The sequence below is a fragment of the Macrosteles quadrilineatus genome, unplaced genomic scaffold, assembly GCF_028750875.1.
Source record: "Macrosteles quadrilineatus isolate MER2022 unplaced genomic scaffold, UCM_ALF_1.0 Scaffold_6__1_contigs__length_79288215, whole genome shotgun sequence".
In the NCBI taxonomy this organism is placed as follows: Eukaryota; Metazoa; Arthropoda; class Insecta; order Hemiptera; family Cicadellidae; genus Macrosteles; species Macrosteles quadrilineatus.
Genome location: NW_026542599.1, coordinates 76,349,974 through 76,367,765, shown reverse-complemented (window position 1 = coordinate 76,367,765; position 17,792 = coordinate 76,349,974). Strand labels below are relative to the sequence as shown.

At 31.7% G+C, this 17,792-nt stretch overlaps 1 protein-coding gene across 1 annotated transcript in view; it reads right to left on the bottom strand.

Moving 5' to 3' along the window:
- LOC128997651 (multiple C2 and transmembrane domain-containing protein-like) overlaps positions 1–17,792 on the bottom strand; it is a 166,586-nt gene that overhangs the window by 14,468 nt on the left and 134,326 nt on the right. Inside the window, exons 4-5 of the mRNA XM_054423290.1 lie at positions 16,032–16,168; positions 3,594–3,692 (exon numbers count right to left, since the gene is read on the bottom strand). Coding sequence (XP_054279265.1) covers positions 3,594–3,692; positions 16,032–16,168 — 236 coding nt within the window. The remainder of the gene's footprint in view (positions 1–3,593; positions 3,693–16,031; positions 16,169–17,792) is intronic.

Sequence of the window (17,792 nt, the reverse complement as noted above, 5' to 3'; positions counted from 1 at the left end):
CTAGTTCCAATTTTTACTCATTTAATTAATTCATCTTTTATATCCGGTCATTTTCCAAAATTATTAAAAGTTGCTAAGGTTGTGCCTATTTTCAAAAAGGGGGACCCTCAGTGCGTAGAAAACTATCGACCAATATCACTTTTGCCAGTTATTTCAAAATTATTTGAAAAGGCAATGAAAATTAGGCTAGTGTCTTTTCTAGAAAATAACAACCTTCTATTTAGTGGCCAACATGGTTTTCGCTCAGGCAGATCAACAATTACAGCTGCTTCAAGTTTTTTTGAGAGTATAATAAATTCAATTGATAGCCACGAAAATGTTATAGGAATATCAATGGACCTTACGAAGGCTTTTGATAGGGTATGTCACCAAACTCTAATACTCAAACTAGAAGATATGGGAGTAAGAGGTCACATTTTGGCGTGGTTCAAATCATATTTATCGGAAAGAAAGCAATACGTTGAAATCATGTCTAATAAAAATAATTGGCTGGTAAAAAACAGATCAGAAATAAAACTTAATCACTTTGGTGTCCCTCAGGGTTCAATACTAGGCCCTGTTTTATTCCTTTGCTACATTGATAAGATTCCAAATGTTCTGTCGTGTGTACCTTGTGGAAATATGTGTTTATATGCTGATGACATTAACTTAAAAATTACAGGAAAAACAGTAGAACATATCGAAATAGATACCTTTATAGAACTTGCAAATATTAAAAATTACTTACTATCCAACAATCTCAAAATAAACAAAAGTAAAACTAATTTTATATCATTTTCAACTAAGCAATGTAAAAACAAAATAGAACCGTTGATTATTTTGGATTCCGATGAAATCAAACAAGTTGAAAAAATAAATTTTTTAGGTTTAAAAGTTGATAAACATCTATCCTGGCAGGACCACGTCAATCATGTTTGCTCAAAGATAAATTCAGGGATATTTGCTTTGAAAAAGATGTCATATCTATGTAATATCAATACTTTAAAAACAATATATCATTCTCTTGTCCATAGCCACATTTCATACGGTATATCTTTATATGGAGCTACAACTAAGAAAAATCTTAATCGAATCTTAAAATTACAGCAAAGGGCATTAAGAACAATGATGGGACTAAAAAATGATGAATGTGTTAAAATTCATTTCAAAAATTTTAAAATATTAACTGTGTTTGCCCAATACATTTTTGAAACTGCTCTCATAGCGAAAGAAAGTATATCAGATAACGCACAATTATGCTACAATACAAGAGGAAAAGCCCTAAGAGAAAATAGTCGCAACCATCTTTTATTTTCAAATAAAAAGCCCACCTGTGCCGGAAGAAGATTTTTACGGTTTCTTCCAAATCATTTAAAACCCATTGGCAACTCAATCAAATTTAAAAACAAATTAAAAAATTATCTCATAGAAATCGCTCCCTACTCCATTAAAGAGGTGTTTCCCCAATTAACCTGATTTTATTTTTAGTTTCTTAGTATTATATAAGTTGTAATTTTAGCTTATAACTTTATTTACTAGGTTAGGAATCTGACACTATTCAATGTACAATGTACAATTGTTGAATAAAGATATTGAAATGAAATGAAATGAAATCAAACGGGATTATTTTAATTGTTAAAATCAGCGGACGAATTTTAAAGTGATACAAATTTTAAGTGTATGTCCCTCAAAAGAAAATTTACTTAAGCCCAGTGATCATATAAGACACCTTATGGTAGTTCAGCCCCAACACTCATGTTTTAAAAAAACATCTATTTTGCATTATCTATAAAAAAAATGTCATGCCATTGGATAAATTGCTCTCTTTTCATCGTGTCATATTACCACAATAATACATCAAATTTATAAGTAAAATAATCATGGTAATAAAAATAAACGTATTATTGTATCGGTGGAGGGAAACATAATATGTATCCCTATTTTTATGCAATATTATTGCATAAAAATAGCCGTTCGTATTTAGTATTAACAGAAAAATTTCTATATTTTCGGAGCTAATTAGGTCATGTAAACTATGCCCGACTCATGCTGGGCAATTCAGCTATCGCAAAGAATGGTGTAGTATGGCGGGAAAATAGCTCACATAGTTAATACTGGTGTATTTTTGACTGGTTCATACTGGATGGTGTATTTTTGACTAATTCATACTGGATAGTGTATTTTTGACTGGTTCATACTGGATGGTGTATTTTTGACTGGTTAATACTGGATGGTGTATTATTGACTGGTTCATACTGGATAGTCTATTTTTGACTGATTCATACTGGATGATGTATTTTTGACTGGTTCATACTGGATGGTGTATTTTTGACTGGTTCATACTGGATAGTCTATTTTTGACTGGTTCATACTGGATGGTGTATTTTTGACTGGTTCATACTGGATAGTGTATTTTTGACTGGTTCATACTGGATGGTGTATTTTTCACTGGTTCATACTGGATGGTGTATTTATGACTGGTTCATACTGGGTAGTCTATTTTTGACTGGTTCATACTGGATGGTGTATTTTTGACTGGTTCATACTGGATAGTGTATTTTTGACTGGTACATACTGGATGGTGTATTTTTGACTGGTTCATACTGGATGGTGTATTTATGACTGGTTCATACTGGATAGTGTATTTTTGACTGGTTCATACTGGATGGTGTATTTTTGACTGGTTCATACTGGATAGTGTTTTTTTGACTGGTTCATACTGGATGGTGTATTTATGACTGGTTCATACTGGATAGTGTATTTTTGACTGGTTCATACTGGATGGTGTATTTTTGACTGGTTCATACTGGATGGTGTATTTTTGACTGGTTCATACTGGATAGTGTATTTTTGATTCGTTCATACTGGATGGTGTATTTATGACTGGTTCATACTGGATGGTGTATTTTTGACTGGTTCATACTGGATAGTGTATTTTTGATTCGTTCATACTGGATGGTTTATTTTTGGCTGGTTCATACTGGATGGTGTATTTTTGACTGGTTCATACTGGATGGTGTATTTTTGACTGGTTCATACTGGATAGTGTATTTTTGATTCGTTCATACTGGATGGTTTATTTTGACTGGTTCGTACTGGATGGTTTATGTTTGACTGGTTCATACTGGATGGTGTATTTTTGACCATGGCTGATTTCCTGACCTCGGTCTCGCCTTGAAAGTTAAACAGGCTCGTTTCGAATTAGGCCTTTAGTGAGGAATACAATATAAAACTTAATAAGTAATAGCAGTTCAGGCGAACTGAATGCGTCACTATTCACCTACAACAAACACCGTAACCACGACAATGTATGCTAATAATTTGTATCGTTGTCATTGCACTAACTTGAAAGCAAAAACTATTCTGGGTTTCTTGCAAAATTCCATTCTGAATTGCATTAAAAATACTCCACTGAGTATGTAGTAAAAATTGTGACAGATAACATCTAAAATATGTCTCCAATGGATGTGGGAGGAAAAGTTTGCAACATAATGGATGCCAATGATTTAAATAAACATAAATAATATTTTAAAAAGGGAAAAGCCGAGCAGGTAATTTTAAACTGGGGACCTAACAAACTAAATAGTACAACCTAGAAGCAGAAGCATACTTACTACGCATGCCTCATGCAAGGGATCGTCTTCACAGGTGGTGGTGGGGGAAGGGACGGGGCCATCGTCTGTCAGAAGAGCTCCATTACACACCCTTACAGTCTGTAACATATAGCCTAGCTACAGCTTCTAACATACAGCCTAGTCACAGCTTCTAACATAAAGCCTAGTCACAGCCTGTAACATATAACCTAGCTTTAGCTTCTAACATACAGCCTAGTTACAGCCTTTAACATATGGCCTAGCTGAACCCTACAACATAAAGCCTAGCTACAGTAGGTAAAATACAGCCTAGGTACAGACTGTAACATATAACCTAGCAACAGCCTTTGGTGTATAGCTTAGCTGCCTATAACGTAAGGCCTAGCTACAGCAGGTAAAATACAGCCTAGCTACGGTAGTTAACGTACAGCCTAGCAACATCCCTTAGCATACAGCCTAGCTACAGTGGGTAACGTAAAACCTAGCAATATGCAGCCTTTAGCGTATGGCTTGGCTACAGCCTGTAACATACAACCTAGCCACGGCCTTTAGCATGCAGCCTAACTACCATGGGTTACAGACAGCTTAGCTATAGCCTAACACTCTGAAATATACGCCTATAACCTAGATACAGACTGTCCATAGCATGGGGCATGCACAGATCAAGGAGTGACATATTGAAGCGTATTAGAATATATTGTATCGGCGTATCGCAAGCGAATGTCCTTGGAAATATCACGACGTATGCGCATGTAGATGCTGGTGACTAGTGCAGTGAAATAAATTCGGACAGAGGTAAATAAGAGAAAAATAAAATAAGAGGTAAATAAAGATGGTAATAAGAGAGCAGTATGTTTAACGTGTGTTTTAGAGGGTATTAATTTGCATAGTTAGAGTTCACTGGAGAGGGTGAAACAGCAATGAAACCCACTTCTTTTGAAACTCAAGTCATTGAATAGGTAGGGGCACAATAAAGTGGATCAATGTTTAACTACCAAAGTAATTGTAAACATGGCCTTTATGAAAGAGACTGCTTACTGAATAGTAACGGTAATGAACTACATGTAGCAACTATTTAACAGTTTTACAGGAATAACAAGTAAAGATTTAGATAAGTATAAATAGCCAACTATAATGATTTTCCAAAGGATAAACATAAATTTTGAAATATATGGATGCATAGAGATTTTAATTGTATAAAAAATGCAGTAAAATAAATAATGGAATGTTTATTATAATAAATAAACTGTGTTAAAGGGTTGCCTTGTGAAAAAGTGAAATATTATGAAGCACTGTTATCTGAGGGCTTTTGATTTACTGTACGCGAAATAACTACGTATAACCGTAACGAATAAACCGAAGAAAATAAAAATAAAGATCTGGCCAATACTACAATTTATGCCAAACAACTAAAATGTGTTTACTTAAAATATTGTAAAACCTTATCTCTAGGCTTCCAAAGAAAAAACTGATTGAAAAAAACCTAATATGACATGCTTAAGACAAATTAACATGAAGATAGCCTGTTGGAAAAGATTGTGGGGTAAATGGTTATAAAGTTGTCTAACGTTAAAATATCCCACAAACAAGTAGAAAATGCTGGCACTTTTAATAAAATACGTAAAGCCATACAACAGTTTAAGCAAACCAATATGTACTAGAATCTATAGTGTTGCAGGCAGAGTGGAGCAAACTTAACTACCGGATGAACAAATAATAAACTCCTTGGATAACAATACCCCTATTTAAACGTAAATAACCAACATAATATATTACCATAGTTTCTAACTGAATACCTCTGTATCCATCCTAAAGTAAATTGTTTCAAACTCAGTAACAGAGGAGCCAGCAATATAGTGTAGATAGCTATTATATTTGAATAACGAACATCAGCAAGATACAATGTAATGGAAGTGCAAACTTAGATGTGAGTATCTCTAAAGGCGAGGCAAGAACAATAGCTTCGCATCAAGAACAATTTTCATGCGATAGGAGAAACACATTACAGTTTTAAAGTGTTGATGGTGTCAATAGATAGTTACTTTAAGACCTAGTGCGTTTATGCTACCATGTAAGCGTCGGTGTGCTCTAAATGTTATGAAAAATTCAATAATGTTAATTATAAGAAAACTTTTTCAGTAAATGGATTACTATTATTAGAATGTATCAAAATTATTCTTAGAACTTTCTTAATTTGTGAATTTCCGAAATAAGGCAGGTTAGGTCATATTTTATTCTCATATGAAAACCCCCTATTTATTTTAGGAGCTCCAATATTGAACTTTGGTTACCAAAAGTAAACATCTCATCTAGGTTTGACATATAAGATTCTACAGTTTGCGATAAGTTGTACTTTCTGGTTAGATTGATTAAATACTTGGTGATTCTAAATTGGTAGCTCAATTCAACCACGCCCATTTTGATTCTACTAGATACAGACAGCTTTGATATGAGAATGTTTTTTTTTCGTCCTATGACGCTAACCACGAGCCTGGGATTGTTTTTCACATTACTTCAGGCTAGACCTAGGTGTTGCGGCATTAGCACTTGGATAAAATCCTTTGGTGACTTAGCGGGGATCGAATCCGGGACCTCAGGGACTGAAGTCTCGTGCTCTAACCACTACGCCAGCTCGCTCCCCAGGATAACATGGTAAATACACTTTTTGTAGAAAATTGAAACGCAAAATGATTAATAAAAGATTGCGTTGTTATCCTTACCCGGTTTAAAGTTATAGCTTAATTTCTAAGAGACTGTAAATTTATCTAAAAAGGGGGCGGGGTTGGTTAGAGGAAAGCACAAGGGGAGGAGTGGGGACTTGTGGGAAAATGCTCATCTCAACATGGCCTAACAGCATAGAAAAATATATATAAGATGATAATGTGATGTATATTTATATCAATATACCGATTATTTTATATAGTTTACAATAGTAAACTTTACGGTGAAATCAACAAAGAAAAGGGTTATAACGTCAAGTGTGGCTATACAAAATGTATTTATTAAATGAATAAGTTTAAAAGGGCTATGAACTAAATGGTACCAAACAATCATTTTAAATAAACAAATACATGGGCCAAAGTTCGTGTCATCAATTTAATCAAATATTTGAAGAATAGTTTTTATATACATACTCATTTGTCGATTCAATGATTAAATGTACATTACAAAATTATATAGATAAGCATTTATTTAATAATTATAATAAATGCAATTCCGGCTAAAATTGCATGGAAGTAAAATGCAAATAGTCTTGAAATAGTCATTCTTCTTTTATTAATGTACTCACTGTCCAATTAGCCTTGATTAGTTTTTGAAGGTTTTATCATAACAATATTTCACTAGATGATATAAATTGATCAAACATTGTTCTATTGTTAGTGATACATTATTAGAAAGGGAGAAAGTTATTTTAATTGTGAATTTAATTTTAGTTGTATATATGGCTATGTCACGAGGATATGCATCAAATAACAAATGTTGAGAATTAGATATTCTAATTCCATTTTAGAGTTGTAGTCAAATTTCAAGTAAAAATCGAATTGACAAGTTTTATTTCTAACCCACGACTTTTTAATCATAATACTGTACCGACTGTAAAAATACAGTTAAATTAAAATAGTTTATGATCCCTTAAGTATCAATGTAAAATATATAAAAAAAACTGCTTCAATATAACTTTCTTGGCTTTGTATGGACAAATTATTAAGTTATTAAGTTAAAAATGGTAGAATAAATGCTACGAATTCACCTTAAATTCTTGATGGAGGTCAAAGATGACATAAGTTTTCCAATAGCATAAAGTCAATAGATCCACATATTGCAGAAAATTTCTCCACGTCCAGGCAATATGTTTTTGTGCATGACTGGATTTGTAAGTCTCAATTATTCTTAAAATATTTTGGTCAAAATCAATTAAATATTATTTTTAGCTTGCATAACAATATTGGGGATTTAAATTTAAGTTAGAAAAATTAAATAATAATTAAAATATTGTAAAACTATTTAATTTCTACAAACCTCTGGCTTAGTAACTCCATTCATCTAAAATATCTAAATATAATTTGTCATTCAATTTAAACTTTACCATCCTTAAAATTGACTTAACTTTAATATTATAAAAACCAGGTTTGTTAAGTTTTGGACCTTCCACTGACATTTCAGGTATCAATAAAGTACATTCTCATTGAAAGTAAAATGTTTATAAAATACTTGATGTTTACAGACTTTGTTTATCTATTGTGGGAAAGTAAGAGGTATTGATGATATAAACGAAATAAAACTATTAGAGTTGACATAGTTTTCTTAGCATGTATTATATTTTATTAGTTTTACACATACATAACAAAATTATTTGATTATTTATTTAATTATTATTTTAGGTATCGAAAAAAGGGTGTCTTCTTACTGTATGGCGGTTTTTTAACAATACAATTTTAATTCAAGTAAAATGTATTTAGTAAAGTCGTACAAAAAACCATTGGCAAGATAACTTGTCTCTAACACAAACAACATCTTTACACATCTTGGAAGATAACATCCTTAAAACAAATAACTGAATTTTTTAGTAAAACCACTTTCATATAATCGAAACGTATTTTGAAGATTGTGGGAGTCATTGGTATTCTAGAAGACTGCTTGTACAAGTATCTGATGAGAATAATTATGAATTGGTGTTCAAAAACGTCAATTTGTTATGGAAGTGGAAAAGTTTCATGTTAATCTTCGCCTGTTTGGAATTGTCCATGAAAATGTATTTAATGTAAAATGTAAGACGGAACAAATAAGAAATACGTATGTAGAAGAAATATGTGCTTTCTTTTAGTTTGTGCGAAATACAGAGAAAGTGGATGTGATAATGTTAAATGTTTACAGTTTGTGTTTTCTTACATGTCTATGATTCGTATATACGGTAATAATCGTAAGAATATTGGTGGATAAACTTCACAACTATAAAAAAATCTCTATCTTGTATGAGGGAATCATTGTTTTTTTCATTTACAATGTAGGTGATCTTACTACTCAAAGTGGTACCTAATCACTGGTAGACATATGTGTTATTACCATTCTTTGGCAACTGTCCGAATTCAAACCGTAGTCTCCAAGACAAAAGGTCCACACTAAAAACACAAGATTATTCAAGCTCATATGCACAACTTAATTCACTTTTTAATTAGTTCGTTTTCTGATTTGTTAAAGGTAACCTTTGTAGAACGAAATGTAACAAGCGAAAAAAGAGCAAAGTACTAAGTAGTATTATGGATATAAACTTACTGGCCTAGAGTAGGAACAATTTTAAACTGTAAGAGGCTTAAAGAACTCGTAGCCTACCAAGCTTATATGTTTGTTTTCCTGGCTTAGTAAAACTGCGGAACGTAAAATATTTCTTACCATATTGGTTATCTTGAATGTAAATCGTCTGACAGAAAATATATCTTTGTTAAATTCAACTAAAACTGCCTAGCATACTTTCTAATTTTTTAAAGATGCATTACATAGAGGTGATTTAAATATCTATTCCTAAAACATTACTGCCATTTTTGTAACAGTTATCTACTTAAACACAACAAACTTAAGAAATCAATTAATAGTTACAATAATTATGATAGTTATTATATCCGTAAAATAACATAAAAATAACACAAATATATTAGAAAAGGATATGTATAATGTCCGTATTTTTATATAATTTTTAAAATTTATTTGGCTGCTATATCGTAACTTACAATTTAATGTGTTTAATTTTCCTTTCTAAACAGTTAATATGATACACAGGGTGTTCACTAAAAACGTTTCAGGTCTTTGGGATATAAAAATCCTCACACTAAAAGAAAGAAAAAAATTGATGTGAAGGTACTTCGGAAAATGCATGTCTACTCAGATATCCGCCATTTTGTTTTGTAAAAATTAATATTGTTATTTTTGATATTGTTCAACCGATGATCATGAAACTAGTTGTGCATGTTAAAGTACAAGATAAATATCATAGAAAAAAAAACATAAAATTGATCCAATCAACATTTTAAAATGGTGGTAATTTGGTCATTTTAATTTTTATAATTCGAACTACGAAAACATTGCTAATTTAATGAATAGAATCTCAAAGACTTTTTTATTTAGCATGTGATATTCCCTATCCAACAACTTCAAGATCAAAAAGAATGGATAACAAATAACTTAAATATAACTTTTTTTACTTTGTTAGATAAGGCAACATACAGTAAAGTGCACCCTGACTAACTATGCCTTATTTAACACACAAAAAACGTTCTATTTCAGGTATTTGAGATCCGATCTTTTTCATCTTGGTGTCGTTTAATAGGGAATTTAAAATTCCAAATAACCTATTTTGCTCGGCTGAACTTTTTTAAGTTGCATTGAATATGGAGTAAGCTTTGTAACAAATGTTGTCCAAGATGGATGTATATTTGTGTATTAGTCAGAAGGTTCAATGTTGGTAAAGTAACCCAGCTACAACAAAGTTAGCCTTTATCACTTCAAAGAAACTTTGGGGGGAGTGCTCAGAACTCTCGCCGGTTATTTCTCTAGGGAGATTGGAGAAGGACTGAATCAAGATGTAAATGTTCTTTATAAACATTAAAAAAATCTCTTCCCTAATTTTACGAGTAGAGAAAAACTTATGGAAAAACATATACTAGTAAAACTCTATCAAATTATACTCCTAAACTTTACAAAAATATGGTAATGCATTACAAAACCTTTAAAATAACAAAGCATAGCTGAAATTAAAAAAGTATCCGTTCCATGTTGTCCGTATGAAAACTTCAAATTCTTATTCAAAGCGGTTTGGTTAACATTACTGATTTAGTGGTTAATTCCTATAGGATAAGAGCATGTTATACAGACGCACTAAGGCACTTACTAGAAAGTACATTTTTTACTACTTTTCGTTCCAGAAATAAAGTATGAAAGCAGTTTTGTCCCAGTGATTTTTTGACGAGTTGCCGCAATGAGAGAATACCACAAGTCTCTTCAGGGCAACACAAACACTGCATAGCTGATGCGATATTTGTTGAACTCCGGCGACGTTTGTTGTGGCAAGTTTCATTGAAAACAGTGTTTGTATTCCACCCGATTTTGGCACAATATTTCTAATATCTTTTGGTTTCCTCGTCAGTTTTTTATTTAATTCATAGAAATCTAAAATTATAATATGACTGAGATGCATTCAGAAAGTAATTGAGAAAAATGTATGAAAAAATAAATTCATTTAAGTCAGTATCAAGTTCAGAATCAAGAGAAAGTTCCTTTTGAAGCTAACGTCTTATACGATTGACCAAGCTAGTAGCCCATTACGTGATTACTTAACCAACATTCAGATCAAAGCCTTAGCGAGTTAGAAATGTTGCTCCGTTGTGATAAAGGTTATTTGCTGAACGTTTCTGCTTATTAAAATATCTAACCTCCAAGATAAAGGATTCAAGGACAGCTTAATACAAGGTATGTTGGGGGAAATTATACTGATGTAAGGTAAATGTTAATTAAATTTAAATTATTTTAATTCACAGAATATGTAATGTACATATAATATCATGATCAATGGCTAACTAGTTTGACTGTTATTATACTTCACCTTGTTGGCAGAACTGGAGAACAGCTGTTAATTAACTAAAGTCATTTTTGTAATGAGCTGTTTCTTCAAATCTTTCTTAGTTGGCTGATTCCCTTAAAAATTGTACAAACTCGTGAAAATGTAAGTAGAAAACATTTTAAAAATAAGAAAATTGATTTATGTGGTATTGTATTGTTAATAATCTTGTTCACCATGTTTTTACCTATGATTATATATATTCTTTTGATTGTCTGTCAGTTAATAACTTTGTAAATGTCAAATATTAAATACTCAACTTTCATGTTACATTTGGATTGAAAAAGCACATGTTCTGAGAATATTTTATAAATTGTAAAATCACCTTAAATTAATTATGTTTGCCTCAATTATGTGAAACTAGTATTACTTTAGTTTACCTGTTATTATTTCTTTTGAAATTGTTACAGACGAGTTCAAGCATTAGGCCTACTGTACTTGAAACAGTCATAGTCCGTAGGAACTGGGAATCACAGCCTATTTAAGCCAGTCAAATCGTAGGAATTTTACCAAGTAAGACTGTTGCCATTTAATTACTGATATAGTAATATTAGATATCATTTATAAGGAAGATTATAAAGGATTTTCGTTTATTTAGAAGAATTAAATTATAATTTGTTATTACCATGCATTGGAGTAATTTGTGCAGCATCCTAACATCTGAGGGAAATCACCTAATGATAGGTTATCTCAGCAAACACCATCTTAGCTGTTAGCTTGGTGTTGAAGAATAATAATTCTAAATTAAATCTTGCCTACCTACTCTCCGGTGATTGGCCTATACAGGGGTACTGGGTAGCGTATAAAATATATTATGCTTAGCTACAAGTCTGTTGGGAAATTGTTTGAAATGAATATGGAATGGATAAGTTATCATCAGAAAGATAGCTTATAAAACTATTTTAATTTTTTTTTGCTGAGAACTATTAATTATTTAGATAAAAGTTTTTCTTAAAAAAAATTTACTTAAAACGTATTTTTTAGTTTTAATGTAATCTTAATATTTACATTGCCTTCAGTGATAGTATATTTAATAATCTTACACTATGATAAGTTGTTTGGTGTGTAATCAAACTTTTAATAATGTAAAAGAATCACAGGGTCTTAAAAAAATTTAAAATCACTTAAATATTTCACTACTGTAAGTCTTAAGAATTAATATGTAGAACAATGTAACTCTAGGATTTGGGCATTGCGGTTGCTATTGACTCTTGTAGTCATATTAACTGTGCTATTTCAATGCAAATAGTTCAATAGGTTATTGTTTTAGTTAAATGGAACGTTGATTCGTTATTCCTAGAATAGTGTATTCGTTCTAGTAAGAATTTAGGCAATGTGTTTCTTCAATAGAGAACGATGAACGAATAATTTACATTCTAGTACATGTATTCATGGGTTGGCTTTTTTAATTTATAAAGTGTGCCTACGTTAATTGATATCAGTACAACAACATCTGAGGTATTAGAGTGTCTTTAAACTCAAAAGTATATCCTCTGTGTGTTTGTGTGCGTGTGTGTAATAAATGAACGTGTGTATGTGTGAGTGGATCACAATGGGAGGTGAAGTGCTTTAGCAGCAGGGATCCGGTGTTAGAAGACTAGACTGACTAATGCTATCAAACATTTAACACTTAACCCTAAAGTAAATTGTTGCAAACATTAATAATGAATAACCATGGATAATAAATTTTTCTAACAAGTATTTTTGTTTTTAAATAGCTTTTATGGATTAATATCCTTTTTTGAATGCACTTAGTCAATAAATACATTCTGTTTGAAAAAAGAAAACCACTAAATAATATTAATTGTTTATAAAATTGGATTTAGGGAATAATCTGAAGAATTGAGTATTTTAAGTAAAAAAGAACTAAATGAAATCACTATACCAAGTCTTTGTAACCTAAGTCTTAATTGGTACTTTTCCTCAGTAATCTTAGATTGTAGTTGTATTATACTTATATATTTTATTAATAGATGGGAACATTAAGAATGCAATAAATAGAATGTGCAAAAGCTTTAACGTGTCGCACTAACCAATCGAGATATGTTTATAGTTTTACTGTAAAATTCCATAATTATCTTATTAAATACTATTAGTTTTTGTACCTGTATTAGTAATTATTATTTCCAATACTAAAAATCAACATTTAAATACACCCATTACAGTAATAGTGCACATTTTTTAGCGTAACGTTATAAATACATTTTTGATACTGTGTGAAATACTTATCTGTGCAACTAGTTGGCAATTAACACCTTTTTAAACGACATACAAATCTTAACTCACAAAGCTTGTCGAATAAAGCATCTGTTTATACTCTGTCAATTATCATTATAAATATCTTGATCTTTAAACCAATTATAAGACAGAAGAATTATATCCACCGATGTTAATGTGAACAGTGTCAATGGTATGTTAAATTTCCATCACAGATTAAGTTAGGGACTAAATGCAGTCAATACAATTCCAGTCAATGCACCACATTAAGAGCCAACGTGTGGTTTTAACCCTGTTTTCTAATCATTGCAACAATATGACAAGGCCATATAAGACCTATATTCATGGAGTGTACGTTTAATCAACAGGTTTTATTTCATACCCTATTTAATTAATGAATCCTTTAATAAACATAGCGTCTCCTTAAATTGTGTAGTAGGTTTTACAAGAGTGCTTAACTAAAATTATAATAGTTTACTAAATATATGTACCACTATTGTTGGTGTTGAGTTATCTTCAATTCTTTTTTACTACACAAATTACTTTGTTAATTAAAAGTTAAAAGTTCGACCAAGGCTTATGTAAAAGTTCAAGAGTGACGTTATAACAAAGTTATTAGCAGTTCAGCGGATTTTCTTCTTTGAAACGTCTAAATATTATAAGATTTCTATAGAAAAACTTTTTTTGCAAAAGTTGGGTAATTAGCGTTTATTCTGAAGTTACAGAATATGGATGCCATTGAATATTATATTCAAGCCGTTCCAAATTCAGATTTAAAAACGTTGTATTGGTGGGTTTGTTGCTTGTAAGTCATATTGACTAAAGTTCGATTAGACAACGATTAACTTTGAAAAACTAGGAAAAGAATACATTGTATATTAAGTATATTGGTCGGACGCTGGCGGTCTTGTATTTTAAAATACAAAACCTTACTGGGTCATTATGACGACAACTTGTATAAATATTCAGACATAAAAGCCTAGCATAAAGAAGGATAGGTGAAGTATTTTACAATAAACAAGAAAAGATGTAGTTTGATGCGAAACAGTTTACCTGAATAGCGTTGTAAGCAATCGTAAAGACAAAATCTAGCATTTTCGTAGTTTTGAACTGTTGTACGACTGACCGCTCGTACTTTACGTTTTATTTTTTTCTTTTAAAAAAAAAAAAAAAAAGAAGCCAACGTTTGATTTTAAATTTTAAACATAGACAACGGCCCTAAAAACCATCAAAATATTTCGATGAAAAAGGCTGCATGTAAAGATCTTTGACACAATTCAATATGTCTCAGAAGGTTTACACGGAACAAATGTTTTTCAGATATCACAAAATATTGATATTTGTTGCAATAAAGTCAATATTTGAGTTGGTTGACGTACTTTTTTCTAACTTCCAACGAGTCTGAGAACTAATGGAAAGTTCTGAGTGTTTGTTTAACATCCAAACTTCAAATGCAATATATGTTACCATGAACTTATAGCAAATACAAATAGGATAAATTATTTTGTAAGAAGTAATATAATGATTTTCTGTTTTAATCTTTAGCTTGTACTAGGAAATATGACTCCTATTAACCCAGAGAAATTGTAATATTTTAAGTCTTGGTTGCGGAGTTCAAGGGCGAAACGTGATACTAACATATTTGTTTACCTTTAAAAACAATTTAACACAAAACCCCAATATAATATAGAATTTAGAATATAGAAGAATTTAGAAGAATTTAGAATTTAGAAATTTAGAATATAGAATAGAAACCCCACTATAGAAATTATTTTACAATAAGCTTAAACACGAATAAAATCGTAAACATTAGCATAATTCAAACATGTTAATATAAACATCAACTCATCGTTGGACAGCAAACACAATCATGGTACGTGTATCGACCAGTTAATTAAGTAAAGTGATGGATAAAGTCCCGATACCATCCATCAGGTAAATGAAGGCTGGACAGCCATCAGAGGATTACAGGGGAACTAATAAAATTACCAGATAATGTATGCCCTTAGTGACGTCAGAGGGAGGGTTATCAGGGAAAGTAAATGCTATTCATGAATAGATGGATGGGTGGTTATACATAAAACTAGTATTTATGTAACACTGTGTTTTAGTAAATTGACTATTAATTTGACTGCTAATATGCTGAGAATGGGGTGGTCTAATAGTAGAACGCGGGAATTAGGTCCTTAAGGTTTCGGGTTTTAATACCACCAGTAGTTATGAAAGGAGAGGTTTTTATGTATAATTGGAATGAAATTGAAAATTTTCTGATTCATGCGGGTGACTTGGTGTTTTTTTTTTTTTTTTTTTTTTTTTTTTTTTTTTAGTTTGGGGGTGGGGGGTGAGAGAAATAGGAAAGAGAGAAATAGGAATGGAGAGAGTGGTTGAAAGAGAAAAGGTAAATTAGAGAGAAAGAGAAGATGGAGGGTGAGAGAGTAAAAGGAGGAGAGGGGTTGTAAGAGAGAGGGTGAGTGTGAATGATTGTTGGGGGAGGGTTTAAATGGGACAAAGAAATGGGCCTTTGCCGCATACCTAAAGGCGAACCGGTAGGTCTAGCACGTAAGAACATGAAAATAATTAAAAAAAAAAACTATCGAAACTAAGCCGCTAATCAATGTATGTCTATGACTCACCGACTCCAGAGCAGCCTCCAGGTTGGAAGCGTCTGCCACGGGGTTGCTGGAGGTGGTCACCTTGGGTCTGCTACTGGGCGAGTCACCGGGCGGGGCGGAGTCCGAGGATTGTCTGTGGCCCATCAACAGGGGGGAGTCTGGAAGTGAGCAGATCGATAAGTTTCACTGGTTGAAAAACATATTTATTTATTACACAATTTTTACAGGAAATACAGAATTTCTGTGTGACAAATAGCTTGTTCAGTACATAGTAGTGGAAAATACTGGAAAACAAAATTTAAAAAATCACAAAATAAAAATAATTCCAAAAAAGATTCGCAATAAATAGCTATAGTAGAAAATATCTTTCCTACCTTATTTACCCTGTGTATACCTACATTGTGAACAAGTGTTTATGAGTGGTGGACGAATTTCGTTAAAACAAGTTTACCGAATGAAGAGGAGTAAAAATCGGCGTGCCAGAAGGAAGGCAAATAGTCACGCTGGTAAACAGACTAACTGCATTAACAGTTTTCTTATGGAAAGATTGGTTCGGCCAATAGTGATGTGAAAAATAAATTCCACATTACCATTACAAATTAAGTTGCATACTTATGCAGTCGATGTAACTCCGATCACTACACATTTAGTGTCAATGTGAAGTTTTGACCCAGATTCCTGTACAACTAAACTATTAAGTATGAGGTAATATTTACTTCAATAATACATATTACTTCAACGCTTTTCAAATCGTCACAATTGCTGTTTTATTGTAAAATTATCGGATTTAAAATTCATATCGTAAAGGCCTATGATGGGATAAAACACACAACATGATAATTTGGTCACGCAACATTTGTTAACACAATGATTTTTCAAATTAAAAACGCAAGAAAATATTTTGTCTTTATACGTGTTACAGCAGTGTTGCCAAATTTAGGGTAATTACCCTTTTTTAGGGTAATTTACTAATTGTATCTTACATCTTATATACTATCCTTAAAATATTTTTACTTAGAATTGTATTGTTGATAGCTTGGCGTTAATCAGTCAGAGAAATAAAGGACGAACGGTTAAAAGGAAAGGTATATAACGAGAGGTTTTGTTTTCGAAAACGTATTTTTAGCAAACGTTCTTTTCTAAATGTATGCGAAGCAGGTAAATTCTTGCCGTTATAAGATAAACACGTTTCCGGCATTTAATCCCCACAATGTACTGCCTTTGGTCAGTATAGATTTGAAAAAAAATCTTAAACCTAAATGCGAACATGTTTAATAGAGGGAAAATGGCAATCTTCATTCTTAAAACCTTTTAAATCTGTTAGAGTAAAAGAGCAAAACATATAAAAAAATTAAGGTGTGTAATTGGTAATAAACTTGTGATGTTTGTGGATGGATAACTTCCTCTTTTAGTCCTGAGACCATCCAAGACTGTTTACAGAGATAGGGATGAAAATAATAGTATTAAGGTCACTCAACAACTTATTAATTTTAGGTTTATAATTAAAAAGAAACTTTCATCAAAAATAGATTAGTCTCTTCAAAAAGGTGATTGTTTATGGCGATGTATCTATTTTGAATCGAAAGTTAAGTTCATATTGCTAGCTTGTGGTCAACATGATAATGTTAGAGATTTATAATGGAATAGATAAAAAGGAATCTTTCCTACGTGTCCGTTATAAATCCTTTATAAATAGGGTAAGCGCTTGACATAAATAATTAAAAGTGTAAAATGGTTATGGTTAGTTGAAAATGTTCAACATTTGTATTTTTTTTTTTTTTT